The 21,820-nt window shown below is 37.1% G+C and overlaps 1 protein-coding gene across 11 annotated transcripts in view; it reads right to left on the reverse strand.

The window, feature by feature from the left end:
• Positions 1 to 21,820, reverse strand: part of ULK4 (unc-51 like kinase 4) — a 559,288-nt gene that overhangs the window by 516,006 nt on the left and 21,462 nt on the right. For all 11 annotated transcript variants that reach the window (XR_009048679.1, XR_009048678.1, XR_009048680.1 and 8 more), the window contains 7 exons: positions 20,980 to 21,092; positions 20,767 to 20,836; positions 18,740 to 18,836; positions 14,234 to 14,338; positions 11,902 to 11,962; positions 10,347 to 10,528; positions 9,432 to 9,478 (listed from right to left, as the gene is read on the reverse strand). Coding sequence is in view for 8 of the 11 variants with exons in the window: in XM_057704482.1 (XP_057560465.1) it covers positions 9,432 to 9,478; positions 10,347 to 10,528; positions 11,902 to 11,962; positions 14,234 to 14,338; positions 18,740 to 18,836; positions 20,767 to 20,836; positions 20,980 to 21,092 (675 nt within the window). In the remaining 3 variants the exon portion in view is untranslated. The remainder of the gene's footprint in view (positions 1 to 9,431; positions 9,479 to 10,346; positions 10,529 to 11,901; positions 11,963 to 14,233; positions 14,339 to 18,739; positions 18,837 to 20,766; positions 20,837 to 20,979; positions 21,093 to 21,820) is intronic.

A 21,820-nucleotide genomic window follows, 5' to 3' on the forward strand; every position in this document is an offset into this window, starting at 1 on the left:
ACAATATTTAACCCTAAATTCTGTTCCAAAACAGAATTTTCATAAGCCTGTAATTTATCCTCAAATTCAAAAGTACATTTTAAATCAAATATAGGCAGCTAGAAAAAAGGGCCAATCAAAGAACAAATGAACAAAAACTTTAAAATATGACTGCTGAAATAAAATAGTGATTCTCAGTAATAAAATGAGCAGGAATAAATATCAAGCTAAAAAGCTCAAAGATGAAATCAGGGAAGAGCAGTAAAAGAGGGAGCTCGACAGTTCTTCAAAAGACAAATACAACTACCATACAACCCAACAATTCCATTATGAGGTATGCACCCAAGAGAAATTAAAATATATGTTCACATAAAACCTGCACAATCGTAGCAGTGTTATTCATAATAGCCAAATGTAGAAGCAACCCAAGTGTCCATCACGAATGGATACACAAAATATGGTTTATCTGTACGATGGAGTATTGTTCAGTCATAAAAAAGAATGAAGTACTAATACATGCTACAACATGGATGAACCCTGGTAACATTATGCTAAGTGAAAGAAGCCAGTTACAAAAGATCACATTTTGTATATTTCACTTATATGAAATATCCAGAATAGGCAAATCTATAGAAAGAAAGTAGATTAGTGGTGTCTAGGGACTGAAGGGAAGTGGGTAAGTATACAAGGTTTCATTGGGTGATGAAAACATTCTGGAACTAGGCAGTGGTGACAGATCCACAACTTTGTGATTATATTAAAAAACATTAAATTGTACAGTTTTAAAAGTGAATTTCCATATCAACAGACTAAAGAAAAATCACATGATCATATCAATTTACATAGAAAAAGCTTTTGACACATTCCAACACCCATTCATGATAAAAAATAAAAACTCTTAAGTAAACTAGGAATAAAGGGAACTTCAACTTGATAAAGACCATCTACAAAAAATATACAGCTAACATCATACTTAACAGTGATAAATTCACAATTTTCCCACTAAGATCAGGTGCAAGGCAAGGATGTTACCTCTCACCACTACTCCTTTCCAAAATCACACTGAAAGTTCCAGGTAATGCAATAAGACAAGAAAAGGAAACAAAAGGTATACAGATTGGGAAGGAAGATATAAAACTGTCTTTGTTTGCAAATGATATGATTGTCTATGTAGAAAATCCTAAAGAATTAACAACAACAACAACAAAAAACCTCCTGGAACTGACTTCAAGACTTACTATAAAGCTACAGTTATCAAGACAGTGTGGTACTGGCAAAAGAATAGACAAATAGATCAATGCAACAGAATACAGTGTCCAGAAATAGACTCACATAATCAAATGATCTTTGACAAAGGAGCAAAGGTAATACAATGGAGCAAAGACAGCCTTTTCAGCAAATGGTGCTGGAATAATTGGACACCCACATACAAAAAAATAAATCTAGACACAGACCTTACACCCACTCACAAAACTTCAATTTGAAAAGATCACAGACCTAAGTGTAAAATGCAAAACTATAAAACTCCTAGAGGATAATATAGAAAACCTAGATGACCCTGGGTGTGGCAATGACATTTTATATACAACATCAAAGGCATGACCCATGAAAGAAATAATTGATAAGCTGGACTTCATTAAAATTAATAACTTCTGTTGTGCAAAAGAAAATGTTGAGAATGAGAAGATATGCCACAGACTAGAAAAAAAAAAAATACTTGCAAAAGACACATCTGATAAAAAACTGTTTTCCAAAATATACAAAGACCTCTCAAAACTCAACAATAAGAAAACAATCCATGAAAAAATGGGCTGAAGACTTGGACACCTCACCAAAGAGGATATACAGGTGGCAAATACTCATGTGAGAAAATGCTCCACACCATATGTCACCAGGGAAATGCAAATTAAAACAAGATACCACTATACACCTATAAAAACAGCCAAAAGCCAGAACACTGAAAAATACCAAATGCACAAGGATATGAAGCAAAAGAACTCTCATTCACTGTTGATGAGAATACAACATGGTACAGTCACTTTGTAAGATAGTTCGGTGGTTTCTTAAAAAACTAAATATACTCTTACCACACAATCCAGCAATCAGGCTCCTCGGTATTTACCCAAAGGATTTGAAAACATACATCCACGTGGATGTTAACAGCAGCTTTACTCATAACTGTCAAAACTTGGAAGCAACCAAGATGTGCTTCAGTATGTGAATGGTTAAATAAACTGTGGTACATGCAGACGATGGGATATTTGGCACTAAAAAGAATAAGCTACCAAGCCATGAAAGGACATGGAGGAACCTTAAATGTATGTTACTAAGTAAAAGAAGCCAATCTGAGAAAACTACATTCATTATGATTCCAACTACCTGACATTCTGGAAAAGGCGAAACTATGGAGGCAATGAAAAGTTCAGTGGGTGTCAGAGGGATGAATAGGCAGAACACAGTAGATTTTTAGGGCAGTGAAAATACTCTGTATGATACCATAATGATGGATACAAATCATTATACATTTGTCCAAACCCACAGGATGTACAACACTGAGAATGAATTGTAATGTAAAGTATAGACTTTGGATGATTCTGACATGTCAATTCAGGATCATGAGTTGTAACAAATGTACCACTCTGGGGGGGGGATACTGATAATTGGAGAAGCGATGCATATGTGGAGGCAGAAGCCTATGGGAAACCTCTGTACCCTCCCTTTAATTTGCAGTAAACCTAAAACTGCTCTAAAAACTAAACAACAAAAACCAAGAAAGGGTGTATTTTTTGATATGTGAATTATGTCTCAAAGGGTGAAAAAGCAGAAGATTGAGAGTCAAGAGACAAAATCCCACACCCATCTTACAGGAGTTTCAGGAGCAGAACAAGGATGAAACAGAGATGAAGAAATCATAAGGAAATAGGAAAGCAAAAGAAAGGCTAAAGCATTTAACAGACCAACAGGCAAAGCAAGTTAGTAAAAAGAGATACCTAGATACATTCCAGTAAATTTTTGCAAGCCTGGAATATAAAGAAAAATTCTTTTTTCATTGAAAAACAAAATCAAACTGATCACATATAAGAGGAAGAAAAAGTCAGGCTGGCCCCTGAGACTTCCAGAGCTGCAGCCAGCACACGAGAGAGCCAGCAAACAAAGCAGCGTGGCACAGAGCTGAGTGTGGCCTGAAGGTGCAAGAAGGGCTCCTTCAGCCTGCTATGCCTGAGCCCCAAAACCACAGCCAGAAAGCTTCAAACAAGGGGTAACTCCAGAAGCAGAGCCTCTGAGAGATATTCTTTTTTTTTTTGAGAGGTATGCTTTAAAAAAAGAAAAAAAACCAGAAAACAAACAAAAAAATAAAATAAAATAAACAACCTACCAAGTAATTGAATCCAATCAACCAACAAGTGTAGTAATTCACAAATGGGGAAACTGCGTTTTAAAAACTGACAACAGGCATTTACTTTATTAAAGTATCAAACTTTACCAAAACTTAGAAAAATTCTTCCTAGAATATAAATATCAAGGGACCCTAAAATAACCTTGAAAACGAAGAACAAAGCTGAAATCGCATATTCTGATTTCAAAACTTACTACAAAGCTATGGTAATCGAGACACTGTGATACTCACATAAAGACAGATTTATAGACCAATGGAATAGAATAGAGAGCCCAGAAATAAACCCTCACCATACATGGTCAAATGATTATCAGCAAGGGTGCCAGTACCGTTTTCTGGGTAGAGGGCAGCCTTTTCAACAATTGGTGCTGGGAAAACTAGATGTAAACATACAAAAGAATGAAACTAGACTGTTACCTAGCACTGTATAAAAAAACTAACTCAAAATGGATCAAAAACCTAAATGTAAGAGCTAAAACTATAAAACCCTTAGAAAAAAACATAAATGAAAAGCTTTATGGCAGTGAATGTGGCAATGATTTCTTAGTTAAACGCACAGGCTCCTATTTAAAAAATAATGAAAAAAATAAGGGTTGAAGAGGATGTGGTAAAACTGGAAGCCTCATGCATTGCTGATGGAAATGTAAAACGGTGCAGCCACTGTGCAAAACAGCTATTATGATGGTATTCTCAAGAAGTTGAACATAACATTATCAAATAATCCAGCAATTCCACTCCTAGGTATATACACAAAAGAACTGAAAGCAGGGACTCAAACAAGTCTTTGTGCGCCAGTGCTATAGCAGCACTATTTGCAATAGCCAAAGCTAGAAGCAACAGGTGTGTCCATCAACAGATGAAAAGATACACTGTGGCATATACATATGTGGAACGTTATTCAGCCTTAAAAAAGAATGACCTTCTGATACACGCTACAACACAGATGAACTTAGAAAAAATTAAGGTAAGTAAAAAAAGCCAGACACAAAAGGACAAATGCCTGATCCCACTTATATTAGGTACCTACAACAGGGAAATTTATAAAAACAGAAGTAAAACAAAGGTTACCAGAGGCTGGGAGGAGGAGGGATGGTGAGTTACTGGTTATTGGGTAAGAGCTTCTGTTTGGAATAATGAAAGAGTTCTGGAAATTGACAGCAATCATGGCTGCACAACACACGTACTGCAGTATACGTAATGCCACTGAATTATACCCTTAAAATGGCTAAAGTGGTAAATTTTATGTGTATTTTATAATGAAAATTTTTAAATTAAAATATTATGCCTAACCTGTGAATTATACCTCAATGAAGTTGATTGGCAAAGGCTATAACATTTGATAAATATTCACTGAAAAGTTCTATCAAGGACTTCCCAGGTGGCACAGTGGTTAAAAATCTGCCTGCCAATGCAGGGGACACGGGTTCGAGCCCTGGTCCGGCATGCTGCAGAGCAACTAAGCCCATGTGCCACAATTACTAAGCCTGCACTCTAGAGCATGCGAGCCCCAACTATTGAGCCCACGTGCCACAACTGCTGAAGCCTGAGCACCTAGAGCCCCTGCACCACCACAAGAGAAGCCACCACACTGAGAAGCCTGCACACCACAATGAAGAGTATCCCTGCTCGCTGCAACTAGAGAAAGCCCGTGCACAGTGATGAAGATCCAACACGACCAATAAATAAATAAATAATAAATATATATTTAAAAAGTTATAACAAAAGGGTATTTTTATACACATTGACTGGGAATGCATGTTGATACCATATTTCTACAGAGCACTTTAGCAATTTATCGTAAGTCACAAAAATATCTATTGCCCTCTACCAATTTATTCTAATTCTACTAATCTGCCCTAAGGGGAAAAAGAAAAGGCACAAAGATTTAAGCACAAAATGTTCATCAATATATTATTTATAATATTCTAATATTATCCAAAAATAGGGATAGAGTAAATAAAATAATCAAATATTCACAGCATATGAAAAAAGGCATACCATAAAAAAAAAACCTTAGACAAATAATGAAATTAAAAGAATACATAATATGTTATAAAGGGAAGAGAAATGTACAAATTATATCATGTTATTTTATTTTGTTTTTCTATATGCTGAACAAAGCCAAGGAATAAACATACTCACTTCAACAGTGATTGTCCCCCAGCTAAGTTAAAGACACTTATCATATGCTCTCAAGGTGATATGACACAGGTCAGAGAGGGCCTCGCTGGAAAAAGTAGTATTTGAATGGAGAAAGAGAGAAAAAGAAGGCTCCAAGCAGAGGGCTTATCTATCCACCATTTTCCTCAAATTAAAGCTGTTTTACAATTAAACTTCAATCTAAAACACAGAAAAAAATAGTAGTACCTGGAAAGGATTAAGAATGTCTGTTGTGTTTGTTAAAAATCAGCAGGGGGCACCCCATTCAAGGATATAATTTATGTTTTAGCTGGTGTTAAATTTTTATTGGTTTCTTTTATAGTGAATCATACCACAATCCTTCTCAGTTTAACATGCTCCAAAAAGGCCTAAAAATCCTATTTTGTAATGCCAGAATTTACCTTGGGAGAGTAAGATTAGAAGATGTGTAAGAATAATTATCAAAGAAAGCATTTTGTGAACACCAACTATTTCCCCCATATTTTGCCAGCATGGAAGAATAATTTCTATCCTACCACTGGCATATTTTGCCCGGCACCCCTTCACCTTCAAGTTTTCATGTGCTTCTCAACAATACAAGAAAAGTAGGTTTGATAATGCCAACTACAACTTCCACACCCCCAAAATACACTGAGCACCCACTAAGAACCAGGCACTGGTTTTTCATACACCTATTTCCCTCATATATATATGAAAAACATATATATATGAGGGTGAGTCAAAAGTTATCCACACTCTTATTGCCATGAGCCTTCCTGGAGCTGCCATTAGCCCTGCCAAAGAGGTGTAAGCTCCAGTGCTGAGTCACCTCAGGCCAAACAACCAACAGGGTGGGAACTCAGCCCCACCCATCTGCAGACAAGCAGATTAAAGTTTCACTGAGCTCTGCCCACCCAGCCTACCCACCCTGCCCTACCCACCCCCAGTCCCTCCCATCAGGAAGTGCACACAAACCTCTTAGATGGCCTCATCCACCAGAGGGCAGACAGCAGTATCAAAAGGAACTATAACCCTGCAGCCTCCACCTGCAAACGAAAACCACAGCCACAGAAAGACAGACAAAATGAAAAGGCAAAGGACTTTGTACCAGATGAAGGAACAAGATAAAACCCCAGAAAAATAACTAAATGAAGTGGAAATAGGCAACTTTCCAGAAAAAGAATTCAGAATAATGATAGTAAAGATGATCCAGAACTTCGAAAAAAGATGCAAAAAAAAGTTGGATGCAAAGATTGAAAAGACACAAGAAAAGTTTAACAAAGACCTAGAAGAATTAAAGAACAAACAAACAGAAATAAGCAATACAACAACTGAAATGAAAAGTACACTAGAAGGAACCAATAGCAGAATAACTGAGGCAGAAGAACGGATAAGTGACCTGGAGGACAGGATGGTGAAAATCAGTGGCATGGAAAAGAATGAAAAAAAGAATGAAAAGAACTGAAGACAGCCTAAGAGACCTCTGGGACAACATTAAATACACCAACATTCGCATTATAGGGGTCCCAGAAGGAGAAGAGAGAGAGAAAGGACCTGAGAAAATAGTGCAAGAGATTAGTTGAAAACTTCCTTAACATGGGAAAGGAAATAGCCACCCAAATCCAGGAAGTGCAGAGAGTCCCAGGCAGGATAAACCCAAGGAGAAACACGCCAAGACACATAGTAGTCAAACTGACAAAAATTAAAGACAGAGAAAAGTTATTAAAAGCAACAAGGGAAAAATGACAAATAACATACAAGGGAACTCCCATAAGGTTAACAGCTGATTTCTCAGCAGAAACTCTGCAAGCCAGAAGGGAGTGGCATGATATATTTAAAGTGATGAAAAAAAATGGTAGTGATGGGGCTTCCTAGGTGGTAAACTGGTTGAGAATCCACCTGCCAATGCAGGGGACACGGGTTCAATCCCTGCTCCAGGAAGATCCCACATGCCGCGGAGCAACTAAGCCCATGTGCCACAACTATTAAGCCTGTGCTTTAGAGCCCGTGAGCCACAACTATTGAGCCCATATGCTGCAACTACTGAAGCCCATGCGCCTAGAGCCCGTGCTCTGCAACAAGCCACGGCAATGAGGAGCCCAACTGCCCACGCACCGCAACTAAAAAGAAAGCCTGTGCACAGCAAAGAAGACCCAACACAACCAATAAAATAAATAAATTTTAAACAAAAATGGTACTGATGAACCCAGTGACAAGACAAGAATAAAGATGCAGATGCAGAGAATGGACTGGAGGACACGAGATTGGGGGGTCGGAGGGCAAAGGGGAAGCTGGGACGAAGTGAGAGAGTAGTATAAACATATATATACTACCAACTGTAAAATAGATAGCCAGTGGGAAGTTGCTGTATAACAAAGGGAGATCAACTCAATGATGGGTGATGCCTTAGAGGGCCGGAACGGGGAGGGTGGGGGGGAGTCACGGGAGGGAGGGGATATGGGGATATGTGTATAAACACAGCTGATTGACTTTGGTGTACCTCAAAAACTGGTACAAGAGTGTAAAGCAATTATATTCCAATAAAGAGCCTAAAAAAAATTAAAAAATTAAAAAATAAAGTGACGAAAGGGAAGAACCTACAACCAAGAATACTCTACCCAGCAAGGATCTCATTCAGATTCGACGGAGAAATCAAAAGCTTTACAGACAAGCAAAAGCTGAGAGAACTCAGCACCACCAAACCAGCCCCACAACAAATGCTAAGGGATCTTCTCTAAGTGGGAAACACAAGAGAAGAAAAGGACCTACAAAAACAAGCCCAAAACAATTAAGAAAATGGTAATAGGAACATACTTATCGATAATTGCTTTGAATGTAAATGGACTAAATGCTCCAACCAAAAGACACAGACTGGCTGAATGGATACAAAAACAAGACCTATATATATGCTGTCTACAAGAGACCCACTTCAGACCTAGGGACACATCCAGACTGAAAGTGAGGGGATGGAAAAAGATATTCCATGCAAATGGAAATCAAAAGAAAGCTGGAGTAGCAATACTCATATGAAATAAAATAGGCTTTAAAATAAAAAAGGTTGCAAGAGACAAAAATTATCTGCACTCCGGTTATATTAAAACTTCTATAAATTCTACAGCCCGAGTGTGGATAATTTTTGGCTCACCCACATATATATGTATAACCGAATCACTTTCCTGTATACCTGAAACTAATACAACACTGTAAATCAACTATACTTCAATAAAAAAAAACTGAATTGTTACCAAAAATCTACAAATTAGATACACTATCCCCATTTTACAGACAGCACTCGCAGTTATAAAAATTTGCCCAGGGGCAGATCTGTGATCCACACTCACATCTGTCTGAATCCAAAGCACTTTCATCATCTCACAAAGATTCCCCCAGAAGCTGAGACTCGGAAAGAAGTAATCAATCATCTGACCAAGTCTCACTGGCAACCAAAGCACAGAGCCTTCTAACACTATATCTAATGTGCTTTTACCGAGCATGCTTATAAGCAAGTACACATCCTTCCATCAGGAGTTTACAGATCATAATCTCATTAGATTTCATAAACCATCTTAAGGAAAGATAAAGTGGCAAGGGAAAATGCCTTAGAAGCATAATTAAATTAAAACACAGGGATAAGGGTAAAGTATTTGATAAAGAATATTCAAAAGAGTAACCATTAATAAGGTTTCCAATGTAGTTTATATGACCTTAGAATTATATTTATAATATTAGGATGAGGACTATTTTGAAATCTTTTTAAATTTACAATTGGGATGCCTATACAAAGTGCTATGATTCAGTCATCATTACTTTAGAATATTTTGTGATAAGTATTTAGGATGATGTAATTTGGTAAATATATATGTTTTAACTACTTAATAAAGTAAGAATAATTTATTAAAACATAAATATTACTTACATATCCCAGTTTGGAGCTATTCGCAAATGCTGGATTAGCAACTGGAACTAGAATAAAAAATTAAGATGTATTTGATTCATGAAATGACACAGCAAGTGACCACTAAGTTAACAAATCAAACCTGTATACAAACGAAATGCAAATCCTGCAACAAGGAAATAATTATTTACAAAGATGCAAAAGCACTGAATACATAGGGTAAAAATAAAAACTAAGAACAAGTATGTTCAGTCTTTCCACCTCAATTATTCCCTAAATATGCCCTTGCCCCTCACCAAGTACCAAATAAGAAACTGTAATACTATCCTGGAAGAAAATGAACTTAAATTTTTTCAAGCCAGTTCCCAAAAGGAAGGCCCACAAGGGAAAATGCCCCAGACCACTGTAACTCCAGTGGATGACTTCAAAAGCTCTGCCAAACTCCCATGCTTTCATCGATGAATCAAGACAGTCCAAGAAATATTACCAGGGGAAGAAGGAAAAAGAAACGTCTCAGAGATTCAATTCCCTGCTCAGTGTCACATCAGAAACCTTGGAATTTACCAGCAAGACCCAGCAAACAGCCCCTATTCCATGTGGGCAGCTCTCTCCAGCAGCTGATGAAAAGACCTCTGTCTTACAATTTCAGAGATGAAAAATATCTTACAATTACTACAAGTCCACGTAAAATGGAAGTTGAGTGTTACCAAAGAAATTGTTCAAAATCACTGTGGATTCAGTCGCTTTCAGATCTAAGCATTAAACAGAAGACAATTCTGGCAAACCTATCATCCTGATGAATCACCTTTTTTCGTTGTCAAGTAAAACGAGTATTTTAGCGACTGTTTTTATCTCTACAGAAATACAAAAGTTACGCGTAGAAGGCGGGCTGCAAATCCATGAAAAGAGTCTTCACTTGACGACTTAACTACCTACCAGGGGTGAGTGGAGGAGCCTGGCGGCCACCTCCCTGTGCCCAGCCACCACACACAAGTAGCAGAGGAGATTCAGCTTGGCTCGGGAGGCCCCTGTGCTCTTCTCGGTGGAGTCAATCTGTGAGCACACTTGTTGCAAAAAGTCATTCCAATCTTGGTCTTTTAGAAACACTAATTTATCCACTGCAGAGCAAAGAAAATATTAAAAGTGGGGATCACATGAAAAAGGCCTGCTGAGAACATTACAAGAGGAATAAAACGGAACACAGAATTTCAATAGCTAAGGTGAGGGCAAAGAAAATCCTAACTTTACACTGTCAAAACCAAAATACTCCAAAGATGTCACTATTTTTGTTTACTCTTCTATAGTCATCTCTTTTTCTACCCATGGAGACATTTTAAAGTATGTCCATGGAAACCTTTGCTTAAAAGAAGAAGGTCGATGCCTAAATTTAGGAGAATTCTCTCACAACCAAGAACATAACAAAAAAGTTAAACAAAGCTGTACTACAAAAAAAAACAAGATACCCTTTGTATAAATAAAGCAACCTACCCTTAAACTGTTGGAAAAGCCAAAATTTCTACAGGTGTTATAAGGTCCCAATGAAATTACTAGCAAACATAACTGGGTTAATACAAAGTTGAAATCATCTGGGAGGCCCACCTCCAAATCCCTATGCAAACAAAAGACAAAAACTGGGAAATGAAATGCCAGCTAAAATTAACATAGTTTCACCTAATCTCTATATTTAAACAAAATAAGCTATAACAATAATTTCCTAAAATAATTCCAAGTAAAGGGGAAAAGGGAAGGAATATTATTTTGAGATAATTTTCCTCTAAGTTCATAAATAGTGCTTCTACTTGGAATAGTTTATTTAAATTTGAACATATTTTATTTGAATTTACTTTGATTTGATTTCAAATCATAGATTCTAACCTAGCTACGATGAAGAATTTTTCCAGATCTAGTTTAATAGCTTAAAATATAACTTATCGAACAAAATACATCAAAATTTAAGGTATAAAAAAAATCTTATACTCACCCTAAATAAGACCTTCCATCAGGGGAAAGGAAACGTAACAATCCTCCTTTAAGCATCTCCAGTCCTACATCATCCCCACAAAAGTGAACCATCTGACCCCGATCTCAACTGCCCCACTCCCTCAAGTAGAATCTCGATTCTTCGTTGTGGTTTCCAACACTCTGTACCCATAAGAGCACCATTAATGTTTGAAATTCAACTGGCTTTACAAGGGATAGGGCAGGAGAAGAGCCCACCCATTCAACAGGAAAACTCACCCAGCTTCACAGGAACTTTCCCACCCACAAGAGTAGAGGGCAGCCTAGACCCAGCTGAGTATGGTCAAACGCTGGCACAAATGGATTACAGGTTGTTTATAATTTATACAACAATCCCTCAAAAATATAGCCAATTGGCAAGAAAATAAAAATTTAGCTATTCATAAATAAAATATCCCATTTGCTATTAAGTTTCATATTTGTATCTGTCTGCCATGAATCTATGTGCTTGATAAGCCCTTTAAGATCCTACCTGAATGTGTTGGGAGATGCAATATTTTTGGGTCATATTTAATTGGTGGTTGTTTCATTATCTGTGGTTAAAAAAACAAAACAAAACCTTTTGAGATGGGTATCTGTCTCCTGATATATCTCCTATACTAGATTATAAATCAATGAGGACAGAAAAAAACACTGTAAGATTTGCCACCAAAAAAAATAAGCATTTAACAAAGCCCTTTCAGATTAAAATACACAAATACAGGTAATAATGTATAAAATAAAATCATTTCAATTGATGTCTTCAATAAAATAACACTTCCGGAAAAGAGTCACCCTATCTTGGCTTACTCTTAGGCTAATTTACCTCTAGGTTGGAAATTTAGTTATTCAGCAAATATTTATTGGTACCTGTCATGGTGAGGCACTATGCTAGGTGCTAAGTGGGATACAAAGACACAAAAGACATGATCCTGCTGCCAGAGAGCTGACACTCTGGTTGGAAAGATAAGACAAACATCTGTTAAACAACAGAAAAACATGAAATATATAATTTACAATGCAAAACAGGCAAGACATAATTACAGACAAAACACTTCAGAGAAATTTTTCTAAAAAGATAGAGACTCGACAAGGACTTTGGGTTGATGTGGTCAGGGCAGGGTTTATGGAAGAGCTGGAAAGTGGAATGAGGTCTCAAAGAGTGGTTGGGACTTGGTGATTGAATTGGTGAAGATACCACTCCATGAATAGGAAAGTACATGGTTTCCTTGAGCAAAGTGAAGAAAAGGTGTAGCAGCTGGATCCATGAGTTTGGAATAGCTGGGGTACTTCATCATGAGACTTATAATTAAAAAATTTCAGCCATCATTTCTATGTCTAACTTCTTCAAAACTTCTTTATAGAACATTTGTTAAACTTTTGCTGATAGTATTCTCGCCAAAAATGCATATCCCTCATTCTAATCATGAGAAACGCTTATGCAAATCCAAATTCAGGGACATTCTATAGAATATCAATACCTGCCCACTACTCTTCCAAGTGTCAAGGTCATGAGAGACAAGGAAAGAATAAGAAATTACCACATGACCGTGAAGGACAAGGACAGATTGTAGCAAACTAGGGAGGCATAAAAACCAACTGTAACATGGGATCCTGGAACAGAAGGAGGGCATTGGTGGCACAATTGATAAAATTCAAGTAAGTTCGCCTGTTGAGTTAATAGCACTGTACCCATGTCAATCCTCAGGTTTTGCTAACAGTACTATGTTTCTGTACAATATTAACACTAAGAGAAGCTGGGTAAAATGTATACAGGAAGTCTAACATCAGTTCAGAATTAAAAGTTTAAAAAACAAAAAAAAACTTCTAAGGTTTCCTGGAAACAACTAAGTATTGTTATAAAAAGAAATACAGAATACGGTCACAAGATAGCACAAATTGCTCTAGAAGTTCCACTGGGAAAATGCCCTGTTACACATTAAATTTGGCATAATATACAGTTACTCTGCCAGATACCTGAATGCATAAAAAGAGATCACTCCATTATGAAAAATAGCTGGGTAATCGATATTAAATTTTGTCTATCTAGTAAATAAACATGCATCTAAGAACCCATTTGTTCCAAGCTATAGTAATTTCCCCAATGAGATTAAACAGTCATAAATTAATAGAGAAAAAGACATTTAGAAAAAAAGGAAGAAGATAAAAATGTATAATGGGGGTGAAATATATGTTGGAGCTGGAAATCAACAGAAAACAGAGCCAATGAGAAATTAATTTTCTCTTTTAAGGAAAGTACTCATCTTTCCCTACTAATGCAGTATTATATTCCAAAGATTTAAAGCAACAAAAATCACACTGGGTTAGAAGTGCACTGTAACCATGACTCCCCAAGCTCCCCATGTCTCCCCATCATCTGCCCTGCCATCCTGACAACCTATGAGAGGTGTGGTCTCTGTGATCTGCCCACCCACCCCAGCCTGGTGAACACTGCTCACTGACGTCTGCCTTCACAACACGTCAGCGAGGAGAATGTCTGGAGTAATTGGCCTAAGTAAGTATGGAGAAATGAAGGGACTGAGGCTAAGGTCTGGGGTCTAGAAGTCAGCAGCCACTCTCCAGCCCATGTACTGACAAGAGGCAGAGCTGCTACAAAGGGGGAAGAAAATGTACCCCTCCAGTGAAAGAGAGAGTGATGCAGGAAAAGGAGAGGGTTACAGACAGGGTGGGGGTTACAAGTGTAGACACGTGGCAAGAAACAAAGAAAAGCAGACAAGAACAGGAGAGAAAATATGGTAAAGAATATTCGGAATGGAAACGTCATCCAGATTTCAGCCCTCGGTTGTTAGGATGTCTTTCCACACCTTTGGATTGTCGATAATCGGGGTGATGACAAGATCTGAGTCTGTGTAGATAAGCTCTCTCATCCGGGACTCCATGTCCTGCTGACTCAGGTGTCCAACTGTAATCTGAAACAAGAACAAAAATTAGACCCTGTTTCTGTGACTAGTGAAGAGCTTTAAGAGACGGGGCTCGTAAGATGCTGAGTAGACTCCACTGAAAAAGGTCACCTATATCAATGGATCTCCACTGCTATTCAAAACATTTCCACAGACAGTCTCATTTGATCTTCACAAAAATCCTAAATCTAGTGTATCATTATTCCCATTTTTACGGATGAGAAAAGCAAGGCTCAGAGAAAGTAAGTGACTTGCTCATGTTTACCACAAAGGCTGATTAGAACTAGAAAACACATCTTCTATAGTTTGATGTTCTAAACTATGACAAGGCAGATTGGTCTTTCAATTACCAGCATGATTTTTATCTCTCATCCACCAAAAATTAATCAGTTTATTTCTGTCTTACAGAATATTTAATATGAAGATGAAATTATAACAAAGAAATTTCAAGCTGAAATACTGACCTATTATATAAGTATTAAACACCTCTATCTTTATAAATCCTAGTTAAAGTGGAATTGATACATAATGAAAATCAATAATTAGATGTTCCCCATGTTATTCAAGATATTTCTTTGTGCTCTCTTTAAACTCAACTTTTATTCCTACTGCTATGCCTTACTATTTCACGTCAGAAAAAAAAAGAGGATTTACATATTAAGAACTTCCACTGAAACTTTGACCAACAAACTGCTAACTAGAAAACCAAATCAGTGAAGTGAAAAATAAGTAGAAAAAGAAATGATCCAAAACTAAGGTAAGGGGCAGAATAATCAGCTAATAAAGTTCCTGGAAACCACAACCACCCTTTTGCAACTTAGAAGACAGACATATTAAAAGCACATGAAGAGTAAGTAAGGAGGATTTGTAAAAAATGTTTTAAAAAAACATTTAAGAACACGGACTTTCAAAACATAAAAACTTGAAAGAAAAGCCAAAATGAAATCAACTGAAAAACTTTTACAATAATCTAAGAATGAGTAAGGTAGACCAATTAGAAAATTATATGTAGGGACTTCCTAAGTGGCACAGTGGTTAGGAATCAGCCTGCCAGTGCAGGGGACGTGGGTTCGATCCCTGCTGCAGGAAGATCCCACATGCCACGGAGCAACTAAGCCCAATAAAAAAAATTTTCTGTAAAAATTAATTTCATATACATAAAGTGAATGTATGCACAGAAACAGGTTATAAAAATACAACATCCCATTCACAATAGCAAAAAAATAACTGTTAAATAAAATAAAATGCTCAGGAATAAACTAAGTAATCAAAAATTGCAATGAGGTCTTATTAAATGAAAAAGATTAAGTTATAAAACTATGTTCCCTTGTTTAAAAATGAACATAGTTATATCAAAATGTAATCAGCAGTTCCTTTGGGCAGTAAGCAGTTTTGCATTTTCTTTGTCCTCTTCTACATTTTTCAAGTTTTCTCAAATTAAATAATCTTTGTAATTCGAATAAAAAGTATCATTTAAAAAATTATAAAACATAAGCTCCCTTATAGTACTTATATAATTAGTGCTTAAATATTCTCAATAAAACGATTATATACACTCCTCTACAATAAACATCTGGCAGAAGAAATTCAACATCTATCACATTTCAGAATGCGTTTTTTACTTTTACACTGATTTTCTATCTCACATATAACCAAACAATTATTATCACAGTGAGATTTTATTACTACCTATTTACATTTCATTTCAATGCAAAATTCTCATATGGTTCAAATGCATTTCACATTACATTAAAATTACAGTAACAACTACAATAAGTATAATAAAAGATAACTTGGTAAATTTTTTAATTCAAAATATTTCTGCATTCAAAAAAAAATATGAAAGTAAAGGAGACCTAAATAAATAGAAAGACATCCCATGCTTGTGGAAGAAAACTTTATATTGTTACCACAGCAATACTCCTCAAACTGACTTAGAGGTTCAACATAATTGCTACCACAATCCCAGCTGGCTTCTTTGCAGAAACTGACAAACTGATCCTAAAATTCACATGGAAATGCAAGAGACCCAGAATAGCCAAAAACAAAAAACTTTGAAAAAGAACAAAGTCAGGAATCATACTTCCTAATTTCAAAACGTACTAAAAAGCCACAGTGATTAAGACAGTGTGTTAGTAGCATGAAGAAAGACATATCGATCAATGCAATAAAACTTAGAGTCCAGAAATAAACCTTCACATTTATAGTGAATTCATATTCGACAAGAATTCTAGGGCATTTAAATGGGGAAAGAAGAGCCTCCTCCACAAATGGTGCTGAGGCAAATGGATATCCACATGCAAAACAAAGAAGATGGACCCCCTCCTTTATGCCATAAACAAAATTAACTCAAAATGGATTACAGACCTAAATGCAAGAGCTAAGGATAGAAACAAATCTTCATGACCTTACAGTAGGCAACCGTTTCTTAGTCATGACACTGAGAGTACACAGACAACAAACACACAAAAAAGATAATGTGGTCTACATCTACATCAAAATTAAAAACTTTTGTGCTTCAAAGGACATCAAGAAAGCAAAACAACAATTCACAGAATGGGAGGAAATGTTTATAAATCATATATCTATAATATATGAAGAATTCCTACTACTCAGTGGGCAAAAGGCTTGAATAGACATTCTTCCAAAGAAGATATACAAATGGCCAATAAGCACATGAAAAGATGCTCAACATCATTAGCCAACAGGGAAATGAAAATTCAAACTACAGTGAGATATCATTTCACACCCACTAGGATGGCTATCATCAAAAAGAGGCAATGCAGCAGTATTCACAATAGCCAAAGGGCTGAAGCAACCCCAGTGTCCATCGAAAAATGAATAAATTGGTACATACACACAGTGGAACATTATTCAGCCTTAAAAAGGAATGAAATTCTGATACAAGCTACAACATGGACGGACCATGAAGACATTATGCTAAGTGAAATAAGCCAGATACGAAAGGACAAATATTGTATGATTTCACTTATGTAAGGTTACTAGGCAAATTCATAGAGGCAGAAAGTAGAATAGTGGTTTCCAGGGTCAGGGTTGGGGGTGGGTAGGGGGGATGGTTGCATAACAGTGTGAATGTACTTAATGCTACTTAACTGCACACTTTCTTTTTAATTTATTTATTTATTTATTTTATTAGCTGTGTTGGGTCTTTTTTGATGTGCACAGGCTTTCTTTTAGTTGTGGTGAGTGTCTTTTAGTTGTGGTGAGCGGGGGCTACCCTTTGTTGTGGTGCGCAGGCTCCTCATTGCCGTGGCTTCTCTTGTTGCGAAGCACAGGCTCTAGGCACGTGGGCTTCAGGAGTTGCGGCACATGGGCTCAAAAGTTGTGGCTCACGGGCTCTAAAGCACAGGCTCAATAGTTGCGGCACACGAGCTTAGTTGCTCCGTGGCATGTGGGATCTTCCTGGAGCATGGATAGAACCCGCGTCCCCTGCATTGGCAGGCAGATTCTTAACCACTGCGCCACCTAGAAAGCCCATCTGCACACTTAAAAATGGTTAAAATGGTAAATTTTATGTAATGTATATTTTACCACAATTTTTTTAAACGACAGTCAATAACAAGTTTTGGTGAGTGTGTAAAAATTGGGACCCTCACACACTGGTGCTGAGAATGTAAAATGGTACAGCTGCTTTGGAAAACAATTTCACAGTTCTTCAAAAGGTCAAACACAGTCACCACACGATGCAGCATAGAACACACAGTCCCACAAGGATGTACACAGACGTTCACAGCAGCATTTCTCAGAATAGCCAAAAGAGGAAAACCATCCACATGTCCACAAACAGATGAATGCAAAAATAAAATGTGGTGTATACAACAGAATATTATCAGGCAATAAAAAGGAATATAGTATTGATACACAGTACAACTTGGATGAATCTTAAAAACATTACATTAAGTGAAAAAAGCCAGTCACAAAAGATCACATATTGCATGATCCCATTTATATGAAATGTACAGGATAGGCATATTTGTAAAGACAGAAAGTAGATTAGGGGTTGCCTAGGGCAAGAGGGTAGAGCAACTGGAAGAAAACAGGAGTGACTGCTAATGAGTACAGGGCTTCTTTGTGGGATGGTGGGGATTCTAAATTGACTATGGTGATGACTGCGTAACGCTGTGAGTATGCTAAAAGCCCCTGAATTATACGCCTTAAATAGGTGAATTATATGGTGTGTCAATTATATCTCAATAAAGCTGTTATCAAAAAACACCTATGAAGCACCTCTCTCTTAAAGAGTACTTACTGGAAAAACCAGTGATAATCAAGGAAGATGACAGTTGTAAACTTTGCAATTACAAACACTTCAGAGATTAACTCGCAATCATGCTTCTGAGTCTTGGTATCTTACGTGTAAAAAAAAAAAAAAATTCTCTCTCTGCTTACCTTGGTCAAGGGAGAAGTCTTCTGTGGCGAATTTTGAGTCACAGCCTCACCAGGATTTAATGTCACTGCCGTGCTGGTTCTTGGAGTAGGACGAGAACTGAAAGATGCACACCAGTTAATATTATTCAGATTTCAGAAACTATATCCACAGTTTACTATTTTCTGGGTTAAAAAAACACGTCTCATGAAAAATGGTAGAATATGATGATTCTACCTGATCTCATTATACTTTAAAAATTTTAAACTCTAATTTATGTTTATGACACTAATTTTTTTAAACTGTTTTCAAAGTAATTTCCTGGGTAATTGTTTCTTTTATTTGGGACTACTGTGCTATATACAGTATTTTCTGTTTTAACTAGAAGCTTAAAAAAAAGAACAGATTTTATAGGACTTCCCTGGTGGTCCAGTGGTTAAGGCTCCACACTCCCAACACAGAGGGCCTGGGTTCAATTCCTGGTCAGGGGACTAGATCCCACATGCTGCAACCAAAGTTCCCAAGTGCCACAATGAAGACCCGGCGCAGCCAAATAAATAAATACATATATTTTTTAAAGATTTTGTTATTTTTTTTTAACGTCTGCTGGTCTAGGCAGGATTAACATAATAAAATAGATCAGATATTCTACAAGCATGGAAACTGTTTACAATTTTATTTTTTTTAATATTTATTTATTTATTTGGCTGCACTGAGTCTTAGTTCTGGCATGCAAGATCTTTAGTTGTGGCACATGGGACTCTTTTAGTTGCAGCACAAGGGATCTTTTTAGTTATGGCATGCAGGATCTAGTTTCCTGACCAGGGATCGAACCCAGGCCCCCTGCATTGGGAGCATGGGGTCTTAGCCACTGGACCACCAGGGAAGTCCCTACAATTTTATTTCGTAAAATGTTTCAAATGGAAAATTACCTTGGTACCTACTTAGGTAATAGGTTATAATCTGCATCTATTTTTAATGATTCCTCTTACACTTATCAATGGCTGTCATACTCTGTGGACCACTCCATTACACCCGTGTCTCTGATTTTGAGGTTTCTGCATTTTAAGAAATTCTTCCATTCAGATCATTATGGTCTTTTTTGCTGAATTCCTTCAAATTTCCAAATATCACCCCTCCTTCACTTATTTGCCTTTTTATTCATTCATTAAACAAATACTTACTTACATCACAAAATATACTAGAGATTGCACAAAATTTTTTTTAAAAAAATGAATTTAAAATGCCTAGGATATATATAAATTTAACATGTTATATTTAAATATGGGTAAATCAAATCAGGAAATTTTAGTTTATCATTATAACCCCTATGTCATGAAATTAAACTATTTCTCTACAAGACTAAAACTATAAAAAAAAACCACAATATCTACACATTATTAAAAATTTAAATACACTGGTTGTAATCACTTCAAATACCACTCTGATTTTATTTACTTATTTTTAATAAATGTATTTATTTTGGGGGCTGCTTTGGGTCTTTGTTGTGGTGCATGGGCTTAGTTGCTCCGTGGCATGTGGGATCTTCCCGGACCAGGGATCAAACCCATGTGCCCTGCATTGGCAGGCAGATTCTTAACCACTGCTCCACCAGGGAAGTCCCCCATTCTGATTTTATTATTTCAATGATTGCAAATATTATTTAAGCTTCTCAGATAAAATGACATTTAAATAAAAACACAACCTGTTCTCTTCTATAAGTCTTTATCTAAATAAAGAAGCTAGACTTCTGAAATTTTAAATTCAACTGTATTTGAAGTAAAAGTACAAAATGAAAAAGTTTTAACCCTTATAAATAGGAAAAATAAGGTGGTTTGGTTAAGATTTTAAAAAAATACACAGCAAAGTCTACATTCCATTGGCCAGCACTTAACAGTAACCTTGAAAGTAGAGAGTGAAACTGGGATTTGGTATTTATCCCTGTCCTTTATTTCTGTGTAACGAGGTTTACCACCTGGACAACAGATACTTTAAGAAGATGTCACTTTCATCTCCCATGGATTCCTTAGTGCTCTGTCATTTTACGTACCTGAGAAGAAACATGGACTCATTCGATCGACCCTGAAGAGTCCTCTTAGGCCACAACTCAGATGGATTTTCTGTGGCAGGAAGGTAAGACAATATTCATCAATGAACAAAAAGACGAGCAGGGTGTGACGCAGAGATTTAAAAAGAAAGGTAACACAAGTTAGCAGCTCTCAAAAGCAGCATCCTAAGCTCGACAGTGCGGATGAAATCTCACCTAGTCTGATGGAGTGACTGAGCTGTCGACCACTCTTCTCCCCTTTCGCGTGTCCACCCTGAGGGCTCTTCTGAAGCTCCTTGGAATCCTGTGACCCAGAGTACTCTGAGTTTCTGCGGTTCAACAAGAGAAACCCAACACAATCAAGCTTACCATTGAGCCTTCTACAGTCTTCTCTGTCAAACAAGCGGTTGGAAAAGATACTTAAATTGCACAGGACATCTGGCAAAACTATTGAGTTAGAGGGAATTCCCTGGTGGTCCAGGGCTCTGAGCTTTCACTGCTGGGGCCCAGGTTCAATCCCCAGTCAGGGAACTAAGATCCTGCCAGCTACATGGCATGGCCCAAACAAACAAACAGAAAACTAGCAAGTGATAAAGGTAGCTAAAATAACTAGCTAAAATAAACACTTACTACAGGCTAGGCATTGTACTAAGAAGCATATAAACCTTATCCCTGAAAACTAAATAACAGTAGGCAGATTAGAGAAGTAAACCAGAACTCAAAATATCAGTGAACCAGTAATGAGTTTCCATTTTATTGTTTCCCTTCCACTACTGTTCGACCTGGACTCAAAGGCAGCGAGTACAGGTAGAAGCCCCAAGAGAACCCCTCTATTTCTGTTCCAAGGAACAGGAAAGGGGACCTGTAAGGGTCAGAGCAGAGGAAATGCCCTCGTTTTCTGTTCTTTTGGTTTTTTCTTCTTCCATTTTGCCCTGCGCCGGCCTGCAGGTAACCCTGCAGGAGCTAGTGTGGACGGCAGCCACTTCTGGCCAGTGCCTGAAACACGGAGGGAGGAACACCCTCTTCTCTAACCAGAGAGCTATGACCCCAAGAACGT

Source organism: Hippopotamus amphibius, chromosome 13 (genome assembly GCF_030028045.1).
Source record: "Hippopotamus amphibius kiboko isolate mHipAmp2 chromosome 13, mHipAmp2.hap2, whole genome shotgun sequence".
NCBI classification, from domain to species: Eukaryota; Metazoa; Chordata; class Mammalia; order Artiodactyla; family Hippopotamidae; genus Hippopotamus; species Hippopotamus amphibius.